Here is a 24,229-nt window from a genome sequence, read left to right as displayed (position 1 = left end):
ATATTTACGTATTTAATAATCTACACGAAACACAACTCCTCTAATACTATCAATAAAATTCATGAACAAGCTATTGTTGTTTGTTTTTTTTTAATTTTGCACAAAGCTACTCGAGGGCTATCTGTGCTAGCCGTTTCTAATCTAGCAGTGTAAGACTAGAGGGAGGCAGCTAGTCATCATTTCTACTTTTTAAACGAATAGTTTGACCGTCATTATACACCCCATGGCTGGGAGGGCGAGCATGTTTAGCGTGACGCGGGCGCGAACCCGCGACCCTCGGATTACGAGTCGCACGCCTTACGCGCTTGGCCATGCCAGGCCTAGCTATTGTTGTTCAAAAATTTTCAATTTCTTTACAAATTTTGATGTATGAGAGTATTGCTTTATAGGGTGAAAATTGCATGGGAAATTCTAACGTTCAAGAAAAAAAATTAAATTTTTAAATTGTCTTCAAAAGATAACTGCCTAATTTAAGTTACATGTGTAGATCGGAAAATTTAATTATGATTTTCGTTGTAACTAAAAAAAATAATTAAATGAAAACTTTAAAATTTCAACAATAAAATTAAAACATTTACACAAAAAATATTTTAATCAGTTTGTAATGCGTGTTATATTTCTTCCTTCTAACTTGGTTATAATATGTAATTTCGGTATGATATTAAAATATTCTGACTTTTCTTCTGATATTCACATTGGCTGTCATAAATCAAAATACGTCCCTACTATAAGAAATACAAAATTTTAAATTATAAACTTTTTAACACTTGTTTTGAATTAAGTTACATTGTTTATTTTATTTTTAAGTTACAATGATATTATTTAAAGTAGTTTTATAAAAGTTACAGCTGTAGCCATTATCACAAAAACTGTTGTATAAATTATGTACAAAATTTGAAATTAAAGAGTAAACAATCTCACTTACTCTGATAATTTTTATTCTTTACATATAGGTTTTTCATTCAAGTTCACACAAAAGTAACATTGTTACAATCAAGCAACAACAGCCACTATACTAAACATCAATTTCTCCATTTCATGTACCTTAGCAACCCTGTAGTTGTAAGATCTAGTTTTTAATCAGAACAAATACACAAGTATGCTACTCTGTGCTATAACTGAGCAACATCCAGAAATAATTTCTGTTGATACAATATACATGAACAACTTAATGGTCACCTACACAACTAATTAAAGGGAGTTTATCACAGTTATGTGACCTGATACATTTTCCACATAAATGTGTGTGTGAAAAACAAACATTAAAACAAACAAAAAACTTCAAATAATTTGTTACTGAAACATCAAAATATCTAATACTTGTTCCTTTCTCAAAAGTAAAAAATATTCTGATCAATTAATGGATTGCATTGAAGTGACTGCAAAATAAGCTTCAGAGAAGAGAAGCTGAATCAGTTCAAGGGTTTAGTAATTATTTATATTCATAACACTTGTTTGAAAACATAATTTTAAAAGATTATCTTACATTATCTCTGTTTAATAATCCTTTGATATCACTGTTACAAGATCAGCAAAAAAGGGGTGAAAGATTATGTAATTCAAGTGCACTTGTATAAGATTTTGGTTAAGATAAACCAGTACATTTCACAAACATCATAATTCTTCAGTTACAACACACTTAATTTGGTAAACATACCACTGTAATTATAAAGCATCTTGCTGGAGACACAACGTGTTCAATATCCATGAATGTAAGCTACAGAGTTGTGCAATTAGTGTTATTTGTTATTCACTTCATTGACAGCCCCATTCATCAATTAATACATTGTTTCACAAACCATGGTACCTGCATGAGTAATAAACACTGGCACCAGGTGCAGCCTGCCAGTTGCATTCCCTTCTAGTAGCAACTCAACAACAACAACAAAAGGTTGGCAGCTGATTCTGTCATATAATTGGCTTCCCTTTAATTAGCATCTTCAAAAAAACACGACAGGTAATTGAAGCCAGTTGCATAACATCACGTCAAAAGTTTAAAAAGAAAAAAATTAGCAACGGGCACTGACACAGTTATCTTCTCTGTAAGGAGCAGTTGAAAACCAAAAAGAAAGTTTGAAGTGGGTGCTACCAGCCAGCAGCCTTCTCTCTCCCTAATCAGTAGTTCAAAACTAGTGACAGTGGCAGATAGCATTACTTGGATAATTGGGATGAATCAAAACCCTAATTTGGATTAAGCAATTAGTTTACATGGCAATAATTAATGCAAACACTGCTCATAAGTATTTAATTTTTATTGATTGAATTACCCAGTTTTAGTGAGCTATATGATAATTAAAAATTACAATATCAAGTACACATCATTTTTGGAAGTGAAGAATACCAATTTATACAGTGCATAATGGCTAACTATAGAAACTATTAAATTTCACATAAACACCCCATCTGTAATTATTGGAAAATATACAGTTATACACACACACACACACACACTATTGATTATTCAAACTGTAGATTGCACATACACAATATGAACATATTATTCTTCCTTCAAAGGTCATTTAACATGTTTTACTGAATAATTTGAATCACAATTTCAGAAGTAGTCACATTTTATTATGAAAACAACATCCAACACAGCATGTAACTAGGATCCTACAATCAGTATTGTCAGTATATCACATTGGTAAAGAATTTGTGTTATGGAAGAAAAAATATTTTTTTTTTGTTCTTTGTTGATCAATCTCCAAAGTGTGTTGTTGCTAACTGTAGGGCATATAGTATTTTAAATTTTTTCCACAGAAGTATTGAATATAATTTATAATTTCATTGTATACATCACTGGTTTGGCCACATCAGGAGTACTACGGTCTCTCTATGGCTCTTGGCCCCTTACCTTACAAAATACATTGAATTGATGGAAAGGGTTCAAAGAAGGTCTACTAGGATGACACCTGGGATGGAAAGCTTGTCATATGAATGCAAGTTAAAATTTGTGAAGTTGTTTTCTCTTGAGAAAAGAAGGTTTAAGGGCAGTCTGATTGGGGTGTACAAGACTGTTAAAGGAATTGATAGTGTTGATGCATTTTTTTTTGTACTTAATGGTGAGAATTGTAGAACTAAGGGCAAAAATACATGTTCTTCAGGGTAGAAGTCATCTTTAGCCGAGATAATTTTACTTTTCTAATTGACTAAATTAGAAAAGGCTTGATAAATATTTCAGTGATAAGGGCTGGTTTTAATTTATGCGTGTAGTTTAGTGGATGGAATACTCAATGGATCAACAGCTCCCTTATTATCCTTAAATACTACAAGTTAACATGGCGTTTCATTACAGAAGTGAATAACTACCAGTTTTGTAAAGCCAAGGTATTAATCTGTAAATAACTCAGAAAGAATCAGCAATCTTTACTCGAAGATGCACACACACAAACAAAAAAAGGTTCTTGAAATAAACAGAACATATTAGATCTTAATTTGAAATGTTTTAATACTACATTAATATGTAGTGCTACCTAACTGTTTTCTCAGTTTATTATTTTTTTAAACTAAAGACGTGAAAATTCTTTTAAGAGAATTGACTAAGATGTAGAAGTTTCATTTCACAACATTTTTCATAGTATACTGAGTACTGACTGTCACACAAGAATGTCAACTGTCACATAAAACAAATATTTGTAGTTGGCATTAAAATTATGCAAGTTGTTTTGTTTTGTTGAGTATTACAAGTGAGTAGAATATTATGAAGGTGGAAAAAAATTCCTATGGAATATACTGGTTAGGAAAGAATTTGTATAATTTCACCTTCTTTAGCAAAAGGCACTTTTCACAGGTTATATGCCATATCTTACACAAATCATAAAAGAAGTACTGAAATTAAACAAACAAATCACAACACTGGCAGAAAAAATATTAAACTGAAATTCTGTAGAAAAAAAAAAGTAATTATTAAAAACACTATCCTGTTCACATGTAATTTCTATATATCTGTTAATCACATTTCATCCTTCTTTGTGAATATTTAGTAATAAGATTCCACAATATAATTTTATACTTTGTAAATATTTTACACAACATTCTAGAGTGAAATTAAATTCTGCAGTTAAGTCACCATACCTCATCATACAACATTTTCATTATTTCATTTATTAAATATTAAATTAGTTTACACAAGCAATTTGCATATCACTCAATAAACTTTAACAAAGAACTGATATAAATCTTAAAATTACCATACCCTTCTTCTTGCAGCCTTAATTATTTACCAACAAGTGATTATATTTATTCTGAGGATTCAATCTTCTATAATCCTAATACAAATATTCTGACTTAAATCTCAAGTGTTACAGGATGGTAGCCTTTATATAATAAGGTCATTTTCATAATACAATGAATAAGATCCCACAAGTGCTCTTAAAAAAATACAAACTACAAATTGGATCACAACAACTGCTTTATTTTACAAATCATTCAGATTATCATGTGAATACTTCAAAATTATATCTGATGAATTAATACTTTTTTCAGTCTGATGATTACTTTTAGTCAAATAGACTCACAGTTGTTTGTGTTGACTTTTGTTCTTCTTCAATATACTTTACGATGTCAATATCTTCTGTTTTTTCTGACTTAACAGGTAGCTTGTTTACTTCTCTGTCTAAAGTTTGTGTCTGCTTAAGATCTGCAGAAGGATGAGATCCTTTGCTTGTGCTGAGAAAATGAGTAGAATGGTTGTCAGCAACAGACTTCTGAAGAATCTTTGGTTTTGGTAAAGGAACAGGTTTCCCCCTGGTGACAGAAGCTGGTTTAGGAGGAGGTGTAGGCTTGCATTTTTTGAAAGTTTCCTCAAGCAACTGCTTTTTAGTTTCCTGAAAATTTTTGTTACAAATATTATAAGAAAATGTTATTTTCTTCATTTTTTTATTGTAATTTTGTGTCAAAATGTTTTATGCAAGAATAACCTAGATGTACATTTTGTTTGATATTTAACAAGATTGTAGAAATAAATGTTTAATATGCTTAATTTTGTAAAACTTATTTCTCAGTTTAGTATGAATATTATTAAATATAACTCAGAACACACTCTTTGGTTATTTGCATTATAAAATTTTACGAAAAACAAAAATATAAATGTTATTTCCCACCTAGGCATAAGGAAAAAGATAAGAGATTAATGGGACTCGCCAATCAACAACCCCGTTGGTCTAGTCAGTTGCCTTCCTTCCAATCAGCAGTTGGCAAAAAAAAAAAAAAGTTGGATACAGGTTAACTAACCTCTTGTCAATAATGTAAAAGTAGCAACAGTGGCAGATACCTGCATTATGTTTGGCAAAAAAACTGAACAGAGCACAGAAAGCCCATTATGTAGCTTTGTGCTCAACAACAAATTAACATAACAATATTTCAATTAAATGGACAGTGAAATAACAAAGTAGTAATAAATAGAAACACTAATTTTTATTAGTTGATTTTTAGAACAATTAAAAATAGTAATAACTGGAAGCACAAATTTCAGTTTAGTTGAATTTTGACCAATAGATTAGTTTCCACAATGCAATTCAATGTAACAGCTGCCCTCTAGGATACTGACTATATCAATTAAGTCATCCAGCTCTAAACTTGAGGTTATTCAACATTTCTTGTATAAAATGTACAATTTCATAATATTATTCTTTATCCAAAAAAAAGTTTCCTTCATATAATTTAATAACTATATTTATATTGAAAAAACAACTCTTAACTTTACCACAATGGACAAATTAATTTTAGTATTATGATTTACAGTTGTTAAAATAAATGTGGGAAGAAGATATAATTACGTTTTAAAAGTTGTAATTGTGTTAAGAAGTATACTGAAGCATGTTCAATAATATTACAAGCATTGTTAGAAAGTTTCAAATAACAAGATCACCAGTGTATTAGTCATACAAAAAATATGTTGTTTGCTATAACAATAGCTAAAAAGATTGGTTATCAAATGCTTGAGTATCAATACTGGAATGAAGTAATCAATGTTATAAACACAAAGAGGTTAAAGATGATGTAAACATAAGACATGTGATTTAATAATTAAAGAAAAAAAGCACACATTACTTAATAAAGCAATTGAAAATGTTACTTTATGGGAATGATACAAGTACACCTGTGCACATACTTTGAAGAGAGACTCTTGGGTAATTTAAGATTTTTTTTTTTTTTTTTTTTTTTATTATTAACAAAATTCAAAAGAATAAACTGAAGAAATACAAGTTGGAAAGGCCCAGATATTCATAACATAATTTGTTACACCCTTAAAATAATTCTAACAGTGCATGTTACACAGAAATAACTAATCAGTTTGTTGTTGATACTTTCTTTATATTTTAAACACTAATTCAAATGTAACCCTCTTCCCATTAGTTATTTGAAATTGTTCTTGATATCATTGTTAAGATGAAAATAAATTTCCAAACATGAGCAGCATAGAAGGCCAACGTTTAAAATGAAAAAGTTATGGTGTATCCTAAAAAGTGGACCTCTGGGTAATTATATCTCAAATTGTTTAAAATAACTCTGCTCAATATTTTTTTCATTTCTATTAATAAGTGTCAAAAATTGCCATTAGAATTTATGGAATTATTAATTATTTTAGAATAATTATAGCATTAACATTAGAACTCTAATAAACACATTACATTCAGGATTATATAAGTAGTACTTAAAAGGTATACAAGATTTCAGCATGTTATATTAAAATGATTTTGAATATTCAAATTGGCAAGTCATGTGACAACCACAGGCAATATTTGGTATTTTGTAAGTAGTGTGATGCTACTAAACATCTCTCTCTTTAGGAAAGAGTACAGAACAGTCTTTTCAGATGCAAAATATTCCTACACTTAAATCATAAAGATGTGTACAATTTGGTCATTAAACCTTTCCAATCAGTGATATAGAAAAAAACCCACTTGTAGAGAAAAATATATGTAAAAACAGCTGGGTAAAAAATTTTCTCAACCCAAACAAGCTGTTTTTACATAAACCTTTCCAAGACTTAATGGAACTGAAAAACAATGAAATATAGATAACTTGAGGCACAAGGGCCTTTCAAAAGAAGGAGACCAACAAAGTCATATCCTAGCCATAGGAAGCAAAGTGCAGAAGAAAAAAAAACATCCATATGCTACAGGCAACAGTAAGCAACATAATCAAGAAATGAGATCAACATGGTATGGCATCACTAAGATAAGGCTCTTCCTGTTCTATGGATTTCCAAGTGGTTGGAATGTTGTCAATGGTGCAAAATATCATCCTTATAACCTAAATGAATTATGAAATGCTAATGGGGAAGACTAGTGTGCTTCAGAAATGACAGCCTTTCAAAATATCCTTTTGCAATAGAAATTATGCTGCAGGGCTAATGCTAAAAAGAACACAATCAAGATGCAACATAATCAGATGTGGAGAGATGAACTGGAATTAAATGGTGAGGCTTCAAAATCGTTTTAATATAACATATTCAAAACTTTAATATAATTATACATCAACAACTAACACACAGCTTAAACTGAGTAGTACCTCATTATTTGAAGACACTGGGTCATGATGAGATGTAGTGTCCTTACAAGCAGAAATATTCTTTGTTCTGGGCTTAGGAACTGGTTTCACAACATTGAAAGTTGATACATTATCAGTGTCTGAAGCTGTTGCAACATCAAAATGGACAGTAGAAGAAACAGTAGCTTGGCTTTGTGCTGTCTCTATATCTGTTTTAGGTGGTGGAATTTTCTTACCAAACAAGTCATCTAAATTAGTGTCAACTCTACAAACCAAAAAACATTTTCATGTATACTGGATCATATCTGATGCCTAATCATTTAACATAGATGTAATACTTGAGTATGTGTGTTTTCTTATAGCAAAGCCACATCGAGCTATTTGCTGAGCCCATCAAGGGGATTCAAACCTGATTTTAGTGTTGTAAATCCGTAGACTTACAGCTGTACTAGCAGGGGCATAATACTTGAGTAACTTCTTATAAATCATTATTAAACTGTGTTACATTCCCGATTTTTAATATTTGAAACTCAAAACATGTTCTGCTAAAGTTGGAAGGAATTAAATGATTATATCTTGTTTTTATTTGCCATTTCAGTCACTTCTGGACCAGAGTGGGGTGAGGGATAACACCCTCATCTTCTGATTTGTATCCTTTTCACAACTAATATTTAACCAAATTGTATGAAATGTAGTAAAACTAATTAAATTCCAATTATTTTGGTTTTACAAAAAATATATATACTTTGATTTATAAATTTTTTATTATGTGAATTTCCACAATTTATTGCAAGAGAGTTTTGAAAAAAACAACATTAAAAATAAATATCTTAAGATTTCAATTTTTTATCTTTACTCAAAAATTTACACTTTATTTGCATAATAAATTTCAACTTTATTGATGTTCAATAAGATATTTCTTTCAACATTTTGCTGATTGCAGCAGTCAGTGCTTTTACCTATTAATTATAAACAAATAATGGTAAAAATTGATATTTACAATAGTATCATGTTAGGTTAAGTATCAATATTTGTAGTCAGAAACTTAACACAGAATATAATTAGAATATAACACATTTAATAAAATATACTTTGTTTTAATACCATTAAATTCAATAAATAAGGGTTAGAGTCACATTTCAGTTACTTGCATATTTTGCTGTTGCCTAACATAATCTAATCTGATTTTGGATAGTTAGAGTATTTTTACCAACTCTGTAGCCACTATGTAATCATGAAACTAGACATGCAATGTGTTAAGTGTATCTTCACAAAATCTTGCAAGCTTTTGGTATACATTACAGGCCTGTTGTATAATGGATTTACATGTGAATTAATATTATAAAGTCAGTCTGAGTGAAAGGCAGTTTTGATGCTAAAAATAAAAATACTTCATCTTACAGTTTCCATATTTCATTTGCATACTTTCTAAAACCTTGTAAAGGATTATCAAATTTTTTTCTGTAAAACTTTATATTTTTTCTGTTACTTTATTCACCCTAACCACTAAGTTTAGCAAAATTAGCAATATATGGTAAAATGAAAGGTTGAAAAAGAAGAAATAAATTTAAATTATCCTTTATTTCTTTCTGCAACAATTGCACATTGTATCAAAGAAGTATAAGTTATTTATTATAACAGCCAAAATTAATAGACGTTTCAAAAATGGGCTTAGTGTTTTGCTTAACAGCTGCTTTTAGATCCTCTCAAAATACACCGAAAGCCATTCTCACAGCAGCACAGTTTTGTGTAAACAAATGACTAAGTTACAGGTACTCCATGATAGTGTGATGTGCATACTAAGAAACTGAGTATTAAATGAAAGCTTTATTTAATTTGCTTTTTATATTCAAAGCTGTGCAGAAATGTTTCAACATTTTATTTTGGCAATTACAGTAAATGTTAAAATATAACAAAATATCAAATTCAAAATACTGTCAAGATAAGAAAATTTTTTAAACAGAGTTAAATTATTTTTATTCAAATTTGCATGTTTGATATGTGGTTATGCATTTGACACCTGAAAAATGCTTGCCTTTCAGTTCAGATAGTGCTTATATCTAAGCTGTATGTATTGTAGTTATCATATCCACTGTAAAAGGTTCAAGTTGATTCCTATACAGTAAATACAATCTTTTTAGAAGAAAATGCAGTTAAACATCAGTGATTTTATAAAAGCTAAATATTACTCTTGATAAATCACAGAATCACACAATGACAGAAACACTTGCATATGTTTAGTTTGTTGAATAAAATATTTGTACTGCTTCTCATTTATGTACACATTTGAAGAAGTTTCAGAGACAACAAATACCAACTGAAAACTAATATTTGAAACAAGTGTTGGTGTTCACAAAAAAATATAAATCAAACTTTCCTTTATGGCAAGATGAAAATGTGCAAGCTGCTAATCAAAGCTGGATGAAACTGCGAGGCACACAACATTTAGTCAATGTATGAAAAATAAAGTTGCACCAATAAACATGTAATGCTAAATTAGATAATGCAATCTAAACAGACTCACTTTAGTAATTCAGTCATTTCCTCCTCATTCTCTTCTTTCTTAGGATCTTTGTTATCAGAGGTAAACAAAAAGTCACTGTGAGTGCTTGGAACTGTGAAGAGCCACTCATCTTTACTTTCTTCACCCAGCAGCAAGCTTGTTGCTTAAAAAAGAACACAACCACAAAAAAAAAATAATGAGACAAAGCCAGCTTGCTAAATACTTGAAAACATTTAAAAAAAGGGTAAGATATAATAAAACATATGAAATACATTTATTAAAAAACTGTGGAACAGAATTACTTTGACATAAGGTGCACACGAAATTACAGGACCAAAGTGGCCAATCTGTTACATTTAACACCTAATCCTTTCTATACAGAATGGTCATTTTGACTAACCTTGCAACCACAAACTAACAATTAGTTAGTTACAAATACTGCATCTTTTAATGAAAGAAATTTATCTTCAAGAAATTTGGAAGATTTTAGTACATGAATCTGGCAACTTATGAAGTCTAAGTCTAATTCACACTAGTTTGAGTTTAAATGATCTTCATATTAACATAAAAGATACTTTTACCTTACAGTTTTTTAATTTAATAGCTTCTAAAACCTTCTAGTGAATATCAAATTTTTTTCAGTAAAGCATTAGATTTTATTAGTTTTTTTTTCTCTACCCTAACACTATACTAGCTCGGTCCATTTAAAACAGCCTTGTAACCAATAACAACAGTGACAAAGATAAAAAAAGCAATCTAAACTGCCTTTTTCACCTTTCTAAAATTTATGTATATTGCAAGAGAAAAATTATAATTATCTACCTCATACAGTTTCAGGCTCATAACAGTTTCCATCTATCTTTAATGAATTTTATTGTTGATGAAGATGTGTAACTACTAAACCTCCAATAATAAGCTAAAAATCTCTTAATGAATGTATAACTCAAGTTAAAGTACTGAATTACATAATGTCCAAACATCTTGCATGAAACATTGGGGAGAAATCTATTTTATTTTTTTCTCATTTATGTTTTTTTCTTATCTAACCTATTAAGTATCCAGGGTCGTAGATTTTTTACATCCGATGGGGAGGTGGATGATTTTTGCAACCACTTATGTGAACTGTTCAATTTACAAATTGGTAATCTCTGATTACGTGAACCTGAAAGCTGTAAACATGCAGTCACAGAGTAATCTTGTTGCCATGATACTTGCATGTATACTTAGGCCTACTGACTGATACTTATGAACTAATCCCTTAGATCGAAAAGCTTAGAAGCACGCTTATATTTAAGATGTACATTTCTGCTACTGAAAAAGCCTACATCTAGGCCTAATTATGTAATTCGACTGGTAAGAACATGAGAATCACAAAAACAAACACACAATTTGTAGGCCTGTGATGCAATAAAACAATTCAACAGACCAAACTGTAGGAGGGGGATGATTGTATGCACCATACCCCCCACCTATAATGAAGGGGGATGTATACCCCTGTAAGTATCTACTTTTTACATTTTAGTTATTTTTATAACATATTTTATAAAATAGCATAAAATACAGGAAATCTACAACTTATGTTTGGGTTTTCTGCTTTATTTGCAGTAAGAGACACAATAAAAATTAGCTCTACTTTTTGCTAGCATTCTAGCTAATACATTACTGAATTTTTATTTATTTTCAAATCTTCAACTTATAGCACAAAATAACAATATTCACTTGAAATACAATGTCTTATAACTATTACAATTTTACTGGATTTATTGTTATACTATAAGTATGTTAAAATAATAGTTGAAATAAACTTCATAATAATTTTGAATATGTAGGCTGAATAATACAAAAGTTATCCTGAGAATAAGCTACCACTATACATAAATCAGTAAATTCAAATCATCTCTTTTCTATTGGGTTATAATAATTTTATAGAAAAAGTCAGGAAATGTTTCCGATATTTTCTGAAAGACACTGGGTGATGGAAGCCTTGGATTGTCTATTTTATATTAAGTAACATAACAATGTTTAGATGAAGAAGGGACCCTATTGGTCTATCTCAGCTATCCCATCCTCTAAAATAACAAAATTATTAAACAAACTAATAACATAAAAATGGAAGCTTGTTCTTATCATTGATGATATAGTTTAAGCTTTCTTTTAAACTCACTTAAAATTATTGTCTTCACAACATTTAAGTACAATATATTCTGAAGGTCAATTAGAAAAATAAAAGCTGTTTTGGCTGAAGGTGACTCATATTTTCCCAAGAATTATACCTGTGTACCTTAGTCCCACCTTTTTCACCATTAAGTTTGAAAACATAATGCATCAACACAATGAATTTCCTTTACAATCTTAAACACCTCAATCAGATCCCCTTTAACTCTTCTTTTATCAAGAGAAAAACATTGCCAGAGATTTTAATATTTCTTCATATGAATACCCCTCCATCTCAGGTGCCATTCTAGTAATTTTCCTCTGAACCCTTTCCAACAGTTTAGTGTCTTTTCTAAAGTAAGGAATCTATGACTTAGCATAAGACTAAATGTTGCCTTAACAGTGACATACAGAATGAAATAATAACCATTTTGGACTTGTATTCAATACTTCTGTCGGTACAACTGAAAATCTTATTTGCCCTCCCACACTGCTAAGATGGCTTACGAGACTGATCAACTATTACACCAAGATCCCTTTCTTTCATGACACTGTTAAGGTTATTTCCATCCAAATTATACTTGTAATTCATATTATTATAACCCACATGCATAACCTTGCATTTATTATTATTAAAACTCACTAAATGATCTAAATCCTTCTGTGAATTAGCAATATCATTTTCATAGCTAGCAACACTAAAGACTTTAATATCATATGCAAATTTGAGTAAAACAAGATGATTGATGGCTATATAGTTAGGTTATATTTTAATAATACCTTATAACTTCTTAATTTACAATTTAATGTCAGAAGCATAAATAGGGGTGCAAATATGAACTAAAATGTGAAATTTAGAGTGATTAAGTGCCATGTGATAGAGTGAAGGCTGAGAATTTATTTAAATGATCTCTTTTGAAATTAAAAATTAAATCATAATATTAAATTTTAATTTATTAACTGCATATTGATAAAGATTATTGTCATAAACTAAAAATTAAGTACTTTAATTAAATTTTGCATGCAACTGTGTAAAAGGGACATGACAAGTATCCAGAGGGATAAAACTGCATATAAAAAAATATTTTGCAAAAGAAAACTCAATATTGTAAGATATTTGGAAAAAACAAAACAAATTCCAATTAGTGCTCATGAAAAAAATCGGTTATATAATAATAAATATTTGTATAAATTGTCTGCTACGATGGGTAAATATAAAATGTGTGAAGCTGAAAAAAATATTACATTATCTTGAAAGAACATTTTATAACTGACATCTTATTGTTTCAAATCAATTATCACTAAGTTTATTAGCCTAAAATATGCACAATGGTTACACTAAATATACCTAATTTACTCTCCTCTGCTACCTCTCCAGCTGGGGATTTGGATTCATCTGCTGGTTGGTTTTCTACTGTTTTTCTTGAGTATGCACTCTTGGATTTTGAGTAACCAAATAACTCTGGCTCTGTGACCTCAGTATCATCAAACAGCCCCTCCTTCTTCCTAAGTAAATATGAAAAAAATACTAGTTGCAAAAAAGTAATTATCTTCAATATATTAACACTACTTTTATTACCAACATTACAGAAGTCTTGATTACGAAGGTGATACACAAATATTTTTCTCACTTAGCTGACCCTGTGATCCAAGTGAAAATTCACATTGAAAGTCTTGCCCTGACAACTTAATTATGGCATTATGATCACAAAACATTAGTAAAAAACACTGAAGTGCTGTAACAATCTTAGATAATAACAGTTATATAGTAATATCAAAGGTTATAATATTATTTTGAATTATAAGTCTTTTATATTAACACCGAGAGTATATAAATAATAGAACAGTGAAGGACTCCACTCGGTTTTTAAGTTTTAGAAAATTATATTTATTTTGTACTTAACAACTTTCTAGATCATTCCTCATATCTGTTACAAGTTTAAAAAGCTTTAAACACAAGAAAGGAAGTTTTAACTGTGAATTACATGTACACAGAAAGAATATTAAAAATAAAAAGGATAAAATGAATTGTCACAACTCCATTTTAAGGATTCATCAGAACAGTCCAGAAAGGAATAAAATCTGTTGAGAATTACCCAAAAAAGTCTAAATTTTGTTTTCAGTGTAGCAACTGTGGTCAGTCTGTAAACAGACTTAATAATCAATTATTTCAAGTGAAGTCATCTTTTTTTTTGTCCCCCATAATATTTCATATTACTGTAGTAATATCCAAGCTAACAAAATCTGGAATTTTTCAAAAATTTCAATTTCAAATTAATCTACGAGTACTCATTTTATATCTCCCAATGTCAGTTTCAAATTACTGTAAAGGTAAAAGGAAGAATAAAAACCATCTGTCATATGAAATACAATATCCACAGAAAGAGAAATGTGAATTTTCATTTTTGATGACCTACATCTTTTGTTTCTGCAAGGTGGATTGCAAATAAAAATAAGATCCTCCCATTTTCATATTCCTAATTTTACACACACACACACACACACTTCAAGAATAAATATTACTAATATGTATATGTTAACTTCACACATACTTCTTTATATCTGACATTTTACTAAAGGTTGGATGTTGTTCACTTTGCAGCTCCTCAAATATATCAAATCCATCATCATCTACAGTTACAGTTTTTTCTCTAGTAGTTTCCTTTTTGTCTTCAATGAATTGATTGTTTATCTTTGAGTTTCCTTTACAGACACCTGATTTCTGTGGATTATCTTTGTCTATACCTAAAAATAAAATAGAGTGCATAATGATTATTACAAAGTAAATGTCACATTTTTGTGAATTAATAATAATGTCTAATCCTTAGATTACACAAAAAGTTTGGTTTATTTAAAATATTAAATTCTATTAATCCTTTAAGAGTGAGGTCAGTGGACTGGACTAAGTCCATGCTGGAGAAGTTGTACAAGCTTGTAGTGAATATTAAAAACTTTGTCGTACACCAAAAATTAGATTTTTTAATTAAGTATTTCTAATAAAGACTTGACTGTAAATTTATAAAGCTTTTACTGAGCCAGTCTGAGTGAAAGAAGACTTCCATGTTAAGAATGGTTCTTTTAATTTTAAAATTATAATATTTTATTTGCCTAATCTTCTTAATAAATATCAAACTTTGTTTTTGTGAAAATTTATATTTCATTTACACTTTTTTTTTTACCATAGTATTAACAGCAAATTTGATATTCATGGCTGTAGGGAAATCATCAGCTTGCATGTAAAAGATACAAAATGAGTAAAACCAATTTGTTTTTTTGTCTAATCTAAGTACCATTCAGAAAGTTTCAAGTTACTTATCTTAACATTATCAACTTACAACTCTACCACATTTGTTTTCTTGCAGTACTTTTGCAATAATCCATGAATCCACAAAACAATAAAACACAATGCAAGTCATCAGATATTTCCTGCACTCCTTATCATGTAACAGAAAATAGCATACAAAAAACAACAGGTGCATTGTTAGGAGAGGGAAATAAATAAGCCTATGAACTAAACCACGTAACAAATATCACTAATTGCACAATCTTTTTTAGGCTTAGCTGAGTAGTTTATAATTTCTATATTTTTTCTTGAAAAATAAACTGTATAACAATAAATACACAATCTACATAAACAAAACATTTTTAATACTTTCTGCATACCCAAGCTTGTTCATAGTAGTTCTTCCCTAGCCTCCAAAGCCTCAGAAATATGAACATCCAAACAGTAATTCACATAGTCTTTGAATGTGCATTTCAGAATACACAAAATATGTCAGTTACTAAAACGGAATGCCCCAAAGTCAACATTTTCTTACAATGAAATGCATTTCCAATAGGATTTTCCTATTATCACAGAAAGCTTTACCAGACTTGTACTGCCCTCCATATGCACTCAACATAAGCTTCATATTTTCACCTATCCTCACGTGATGCAGCTGCATAATAGCATATAAATGGTCATGTGACAAAACACCACCAACAGGAATGAGATACAACTCGTAACACAATTGACTTCCTCTTAGTTTATCCCAACCTCACTTCAAGATTAAGTAAAATAAAAAAGATAGTTTTTTTTTGTTTAATTTTGCACAAAGCTACGTGAGGGCTATCTGCTCTAGCCATCCCTAATTTAGAAGTCAACACCAGAGGGAAGGCAACTAGCCATTACCAGCCACTGCCAACTCTTGGGCTACTCTTTTAATAATGAATAATGGGATTGACCATCACATTATAATGCCTCCACGACTAAAAGGGTGAGCATGTTTGGTGCAATGGGATTCGAACCTGCGACCCTCAGATTACAATATGAGTTGAGTGCCTTAACTATCTGGCCATGCTGAGCAACAAAAAAAGGGCACTGAAAGTAAAAACCAAGTGTGTAAAGTGTAAAAGGAGATAAGAATATTTCAGAAATGTTTTCATTAGAGGAAAATATTAACTTCTCATATGATATCTTACCTCCTCTCACAAAATAACTAGAATCCAACACTGGCCTGGTGAAAGGACCCATGCAACAGTACCTATATAAACTCCCTTCAAAACAGCACCCAAAGAGTCCGTGGGGTATGAATAAAGAGTATACATGACACACCCATGGGAGAATACACTGTACTGAGCCAGATTTACTCTTCAACCATGAAAATGAGAAGAGCATAATAACAGGAGTGGCACCAGGTATACAGTGGCTAGTAATTAGTGGACCATGAGGAAGGGGGTCAAAATATTCCATTCCATGAACCCTCATCATTATATGTGCATGTTCAACACAAACAACATTACTGCCTAGGAACTAATATCCAAGCAATAGTAGTAAGGTGGACAACAATGTGATGGTTCAACTCCAGTTCAAAATCAGACAGCACTGGAAATAAATTACCCAGTTCATGATGGGAAAGAGGTACCTAGGTTACTCACATGTGAAAATTCATATGGCTAGACCAGTTCCAAACAACATTAGTACATCCTAGGAAGTGATACCTGGGTGACAGTAAGGAGGAGGATGCCCAGGTGGAAGGGGTGAATTGCATCTTGGCACAAACCTTTGAATCCACAATCAGATGGCATGAGATCTGTGGTAGGAGAAGTATCTATACACCATCTGCAATGGCAGAACACCATCACCTTACTCTCATCTGAGTAAAATTAAGGATATGGAGGAGTAAGCCTCCATGATTCACTCCCTCAGCAACTGTGAGCTGATATGTAATAAGAACTCTTGTACTCCACTGTAAGTGGGGGGGGTGCACTAGAGAATTTGGAGAAATGCAGTGCTGGAAACAGTGTAATGGGTGACCACGAAACCCTACTTTGAGAAGCAGAACACTTCTGATTCAGTCAAACAAAGGAGCAGCAAGGAGGGTCAACAACCTCCTTCTGCTTTACTTTTGTTAGTCTGTGAGTGTATTGTCTGAGGTAAACATATTTATGATGCAAAACATTATGAGGAAAAACTACAAGAGTTTTGTACAAGAATATTCCATCTCAACAGTGGGCACTATTGGCTTAAATGGTCATACAATGCAGGTTTAAGAATAAGTATACCTGGTCAAGCAACATATGCAATTGATTCATACATGCAATGGAGGTCTATGTAAAGAAGAAATGTAGAAAAAAGAACATTAATTTTCACATAAAGAAACAGTGAAGCTCAAGATGGCAATAGAAAGAACAATAACCAGTTGAGACTGCTAGATGATAAAAATAATGTGAAATAAACATAAAGAGTGGTTCAAATACATGTATGAGCTAACCTCTAATGAACAATGAAATTGGACAGCCAGGAACATAGTAAGCTGAAGAATTTGACAGAAGGAAACTTGGAACAGATGACAGTGATCAGAAGACAGGGGAGAATATGCCAGACAAATAAGCTGGTAAATCCAATCCATAAGGATAATAGAAAAATGGGAAGGGTTCTAATGAATGAAGAAATGGAAATGGTAACCATGGAAGGTAGTATAGCAAGCCACACAACAGTGGAGAGCTCAGACAGGTCATAAGAGGCAATTCAGATCAGAGTGATCAGAAAAGTGATAACTGAAAGGAAGGTAAATAAGAGTCAAAGTAAAAGTGAAGACATCATAAAATCTTGTGAAACAAGACAGCCAATCAAGAAGAAAGTCAGATGCAGAACAGTAGGATAGAACAAAGGCATAATAAGACAGTAGATATACTACTTAAGACTTGTAAATTGACATGGAGGAAGGGTAAAGGAAAAGAAAAATCAGGGAAGAAACTTGGTGTGTGTGTGTGGGGGGGGGGCAACCAGTCTGGAAAGAGACCAGATAAAAACCCACACATGAAAATGGAACATTGGAAGGGAAGGGTGTGGTATGCCCAATTGAGGTTGTCTGAGGATGATGGATGAAATGGGTAAAGGAAGAGGATCAGTAAAAGCAGGTTCAGAAGTGGAAATCATGGTTGCACTGGCAAAAGTGAGGCCACCAAGTTAATATGATATGCAGTTGCATGTATGACAGAAAGGGTACAAGGAAGATGACAAATTAGCAGACAGACATAGAAGTAATACCTCCCAATCTTGACTAAAGGAATTAACAACTACAGCTAAATGATGTATAACTGGAGACCAAAACCTGAAAAGTTTGAAATTTAGGTGATTGGTGAATGCATCCATTTCTAGAGTATTCCACTGCAAACATAGCTAGCTGGACATCTGTGGGCTGAGAAACCACTCTGTGCAGATAATATTTTCAGGGCACAATAAACAATGTGCAACCAGGTTCAGGACATTGGGTATATGGCATGCCAACAATTGAGTGTGATTGCTGTGGGCCCAAAAGAGGAGGTCCAATGTGTGGAAACAGACCTCAATTGAGTGCCCCCATACTGAGTGATGCATATAATGACCCCAGAGTTGTTGGAATTAATTGAAATCAACTAGTTCCAAAGAGATGGAAGGAAGTACATCAAAGTCCAATTAATAATGAGCAGTTCCAAGAAACTGATATGCAGAGATGACTCTGTGATAGACCAACATTGTGAAATCTCCTGCATATCCAGATACACACCTCAGCCCACAAGAGAAGCATCAATGAAGAAATGTACCTCTGCATGAGGAAGGGGAAGAGAAACACTTACAGTGGTGTTGTCTCTGTTCAACCACCAGGCAAATTTCACATAAAGAGGAGGAGAAAGATGGATAGGAGTGTCCACATGATCCAAACAAGGTTTCACTGATTTCTACTGAATACCATTAGGCCATGTAAAGTTTATTAAGAAAACAATCTTGACTGTCATAGAGAATGAATAGGCTTGTCTGGTAAGTTTGACAGATTTATCAGCAAATCAGCAAGGTATGAAATGCATATTTTAGATTATGTTTGTAATTATGTTAAGTTTCTGTTTCTAATTGGTTGAAATTATAACAGCTTTATTTTTTAAATTAAACATTTCTGAAGTGGAGAAATCAGAGCTCACACACATCACATGAAAAGAAAAATGAAAATTGTGAATTTTTAATATTTCTTTTTTGAATTAAGAAGTTAAACTCATATTGCATTAAAGTTGAATTACAAAATATGTGTCCATGCCAAGTTTACTGATATACATTGAAAATAAAATTATTTAATTGTGAATGTAACATTGTAAAATTACATGTGCATTTTACAATCCTTTTCGTACAAAGTTAATCTTCAACAGGAGGTAGATTTTTTACAAACCAAAGTTTGTATTTCTCACACATCACATAGTTACAGAAATAAAGTATTCAGCTAAATATTGTTTAGTTCAAGAGTTAAAGTAATTTTACTGGTAAGGCTGCTTTCCCAAAACAAGTATAAGCTAAATGAACAAAACAAAAGCCTTGCTTTCCAGCCAGGAAGATGCTCATTGAAATGTTTCTTCATACATTTAGGTCTTTGGACTTCATTCTTGTTCTATTACAATTATTAAGGAGAAAATTTTGGTGGTCTCTTACTCATGATCTAATTGAAGTGTTACTTGAAGTAAATGTTAATGCTACAAACATGCAAAAAAGTACATTTCTATAGAGTTAAGCTAAATAAAGGAGTAATTAAGCATCATTCAGAAGTAAATAATTATTGTAAAAAGACTAACATGAGATCACAGGTATACAATATGGCCAACCTGTGTTTAAAAAATAATCATACACACTGTAGTTTTTTTAACACTAAAAATCTAGACTTGCATTTTTAGTGTGAAAATAGATGACAATAAAAAGAAATGTTCTTTAATGCAAGTTAGTGTGATTGATATGCTAGATAATGTGTAACTTATATTTGGTTCTAGACACATAATCAATTTCATATTTCTATAAAAATAACACCCTGGTGTAAAGAAATTACAAAAACATGGAGTGCACTAACACAATTTGGAAATTAAACACTTTCTTAAAATACTGGCTGAAAACATTTTCAATTAAACAATATTTGTTGTATCAAAGGTGAGAAACAATAGAAGTGTTTTATTTATCTTTACAGTAAAGTGTTCATGGACTTCAAAAATGTTACAAAGAAATATAAAACAACATTAATTCAAGGTAACTTACCCAAAAACTGAAGTAAAATAGGTGAGAGAGAAATATTCTTATTTTGAGCTACTTCCCTGACAAAATTATCAAGATGTTTTCTTTTTTCTTCTACCACATTCTGATCTTCTAATTTACTTTTGGGTAAGACAGGAAGACATAATGATGTATATTTCTTTTTCATCTTTGCATACAGATCTTCAAATTCTCTGTAGCTTTTGGAGATCTGAGATACAGTTCAAACATTTAGAAGTTAATTTATTGTGTTATATATATATATTTAATAGATTTATGCTAAATTTGTGACATAAATAATTAACTATATCAAATGGAAATGTATTTAATTCAGTAATGTGGCTTGTTCTTGTTAACCCAATTTAGGGATGAAATAAATAATTTGAAAATTTGAAACTTAAGAGAATCTTTTAACAATTGCCACATCGATTAAATTCAAAGTCTTATGTACACAGCAGAAGAATTTTAGCACTTTGAAGTAAAGACATAACAGAAGCTACTTGTGTAAGTCAAATCCCATGAACCTAAATCAAAACATATCTGACACATGAAAACTACTGCCTAGTAAAAGTTTAAGTGTGTGCTTATAATTGGCAAACCTTTGGACCACTTGTCACAAAAACTTGCATGTGGTTGTGGTTATCATATAACATGATAACAACAATCAAAATCTCCAAATGTAACAATCTATTGCTAAGACTTCTTTAAAATGTAGATACAACTAGTTTGAATTTTCTTATACTTTAGTTAGAAACACATATTATCATGAAGGGCTAGACTTATTTTGATTCTCCTTCTTTAGCGAGTGAGGGATAACCTTTTGGGCCAAATGTGCTATCACTTTGATCTTTCTTACTCTCTTGATCTAATATAAAATATTGGACAAACTGAGAAAAGTTGTATCATAATACTCAGAAAATGAGTTTGATATCAAAATGTTACTTTACCACCACACAATTTGTTTTTACTCTAACTTTTGTATCCCATTTCAAATAACAGCATAGTTACATGGGTGTCTGGTGACAATACAAATTTCAGTGCACACCCATAAAACTCATTTTTAAACAAGTTTGTAATGTTTTAAACTGAAATGTTGAATTAATTTAAAATAAAATACCTTTTAAATATATTATTTCCATCCTTAACTGGTAAGTGCATTTCAAAATTTTCATTTTAGAGTTTGCCAATTCCCATTAAAATGTGTTTGTACTGGGAGATAAAACCTAACTAGATTGGATCTTTTTACATCATAATCCTAAAATCATGTTCTAGAATAGTCTTCATATAGTTCATTGCAAACCATATTTTATAATCTTGACTATGTAATTGATTTAGTGTACTACAATAAATTGTGGAAAGACTACTAAGCTCCATATGAACACAATGTGTGAATAAATGTGTAGGTCTCAGAAACCTACCTCAACATGCACTATTCCATTATCTTCACAATTTGAATTAAGGAGACTTTGTTTAAAGGTACCAGTGATTACATATTCCACGGAAGTTCCTCCTAAAGGAGCCTCAATTTCTCTGACTGTATCAACAACCAAATTTATATCAGTATCCACCTTGTTCATTTTTTATTTCTGAAAGCAAACAAAATCCCAAAAAACAAATCAGATTGATATTACTTAACAAAAGCATTTGTTTAGGTGATTAGCTAAATGAACTGCATACAAAAAGAAATCTTAACCATCTTGTTGCAGAAAAATACTTAAACGTAGATAAAAGGTTTAAACAAGAAGATTGCTGCTATATCCAAGGTTTCCATCGTAGGAGTAGCACTCAACTAACCAATAGTTTAAAAGTTCTTACAATATTGTAATTATATGTTATACAATAAAAGGATAAGGAAAAAAAAGTTAAATGTAGAAACAATTCAAAACTGGAAATAATTCATCATACTAAAAGATGTACAAAATTACTCAAAATTAAAAGAAAAATATAAAACTATATGTTATACGGAGTTATTATCAAAATAATTACTAATGAAAGTCAAAGTGTTATGCCATTTTATTCTTTATCTTTCAGCACTTCAAAAGCAGCTCAAATCCAATGTGATTAATCCCACAAGGAAAAATGTAAAATTTCCAAATTTTTAAAATTCGTATATAAAACAGTAAAAACAACAATATCCTAATATACAGGTTAAAGCAGGATACTTTTCTTTCACTAAAAATTTATAACGGATTTGTGAAAAGAATCCCTCTCAATGGTACTTTTACCAAAAACACTGAAGTTTAAAAATGTTGTCCTTAAAAGTTATTTAAACGATTTGCATACATAGAAGTTTTAATAAACCATTTACAATTTTTATATACATTAAACATTACACACCAGAAAGTTCTCCTAAATTATTGTTGTTGAGTCACATACCAAATCAAGTAAAATAATCTGCTTTTTGTAAAATCACAAGTAATTTGAATTGAGTGTAAAATTTAAAATGCTTTTAGCTTCTGATGACATGTAGTGTAAATTCAAATGTATACAAAAACTTAACAGGATATAATAGATTAACTTCAGCAGGTAACCTTACTTAAGTTACTGGCTGTTTATTTGAATGGGTGGTTAAAGTGGGCTGAATGGTTTCCTGTCACTTTGCTTGCCAGTTGAATTTTATACTTCATAATAATGAGAAGAAAAACAGAATTGTTATTAAATAATATGTGATAAAAACTTCTATGCTGATGCTAATTTTTAGCATTGTCATTAAGTTTTTACATTGCTGGTGTCAGATAATGAAAAATGTTAGTTCAGTTTTTGTGTGCGTGTGCACCCATTTTCTTATTACAAAGCCACATTGTGCTATCTACCGAGTCAACCAAGAGGAGGTTCAGTTTGAACATTCATGTTTGTCAACTCATAATACTATTAATACCCAAATACTAGTCGTGTATTCAATAGAAATTAGTTAAAAATGACTTTTAATTTATGTAGATGTATGCCTTTATGTGCAATCTGCAAACTAACATCACTAGCACTTTACTTATTTAGTTGGAACACAACTAAAGTTACAAATTTCTGAAAAGTAATTTTCTTTTCAATTTACTAAAAGGCTTTTAATTTGACTTTAATCAATTTTATCCACTTTCGATTTTTAAACACATGGCTAGCAAACCATCTCTTTTAAACTTTATTTCATTGTTTTAAAATAAATATATTCTAAATAAATATTTACATATAAATTATCACATTCCAGTTCAAATGGAACACCAAATTTAATCAATACTAATTATTATATTTACAGCGTTACTACTACTAGTAACTATAAAAAAACATAGTACTAATAAGTAATAGTAATATTATAGTCTAAATATAATACAATTATCACTTTACAGTACCGTATTTTAAGGCAAATATTAATTGTTTACCATAAAAATAAGATATATTATATCAAATAAGTAAACAATAATGAACTGATACCTCTACTATATTTCATCTGTATCCGTAATATGCAATTTATTAAACCCAAGTCTAAACAAATCCACCCCCCCTTTACGTATCAACAAGCAGACTATTTAATCTATGAAACACAGCGCTATCTGTTAAAATTT

At 30.7% G+C, this 24,229-nt stretch overlaps 1 protein-coding gene and 1 long non-coding RNA gene across 4 annotated transcripts in view; one reads left to right on the top strand and one right to left on the bottom strand.

The window, feature by feature from the left end:
• The window catches only part of LOC143223273 (uncharacterized), a 306,721-nt gene that overhangs the window by 58,279 nt on the left and 224,213 nt on the right, over window positions 1-24,229 (top strand). The gene's annotated exons all lie outside the window — the stretch shown is intronic.
• Window positions 922-24,229, bottom strand: LOC143223270 (uncharacterized). Of its 3 annotated transcripts, XR_013012790.1 has the most exons (9): window positions 24,099-24,229; window positions 22,094-22,261; window positions 20,682-20,886; window positions 14,704-14,896; window positions 13,500-13,657; window positions 10,019-10,160; window positions 7,516-7,759; window positions 5,103-5,178; window positions 922-4,826 (listed from the first exon to the last, which is right to left on the bottom strand). XR_013012790.1 is itself a non-coding variant. In XM_076451015.1 (8 exons), the coding sequence occupies exons 2-8, from the start codon at window positions 22,250-22,252 to the stop codon at window positions 4,500-4,502; spliced, it is 1,428 nt and encodes a 475-aa protein (XP_076307130.1). In that variant the 5' UTR covers window positions 22,253-22,261; window positions 24,099-24,229; the 3' UTR covers window positions 922-4,499. The 3 variants fall into 3 exon arrangements, 2 of the variants coding, with proteins under 2 accessions (XP_076307130.1, XP_076307131.1); XM_076451015.1 differs by lacking the exon at window positions 5,103-5,178; XM_076451016.1 differs by lacking the exon at window positions 922-4,826 and having other exon boundaries at window positions 5,102-5,178.

The sequence above is a fragment of the Tachypleus tridentatus genome, chromosome 8, assembly GCF_004210375.1.
Source record: "Tachypleus tridentatus isolate NWPU-2018 chromosome 8, ASM421037v1, whole genome shotgun sequence".
Taxonomy (NCBI): domain Eukaryota; kingdom Metazoa; phylum Arthropoda; class Merostomata; order Xiphosura; family Limulidae; genus Tachypleus; species Tachypleus tridentatus.
This window is presented reverse-complemented; position numbering and strand designations above follow the sequence as displayed.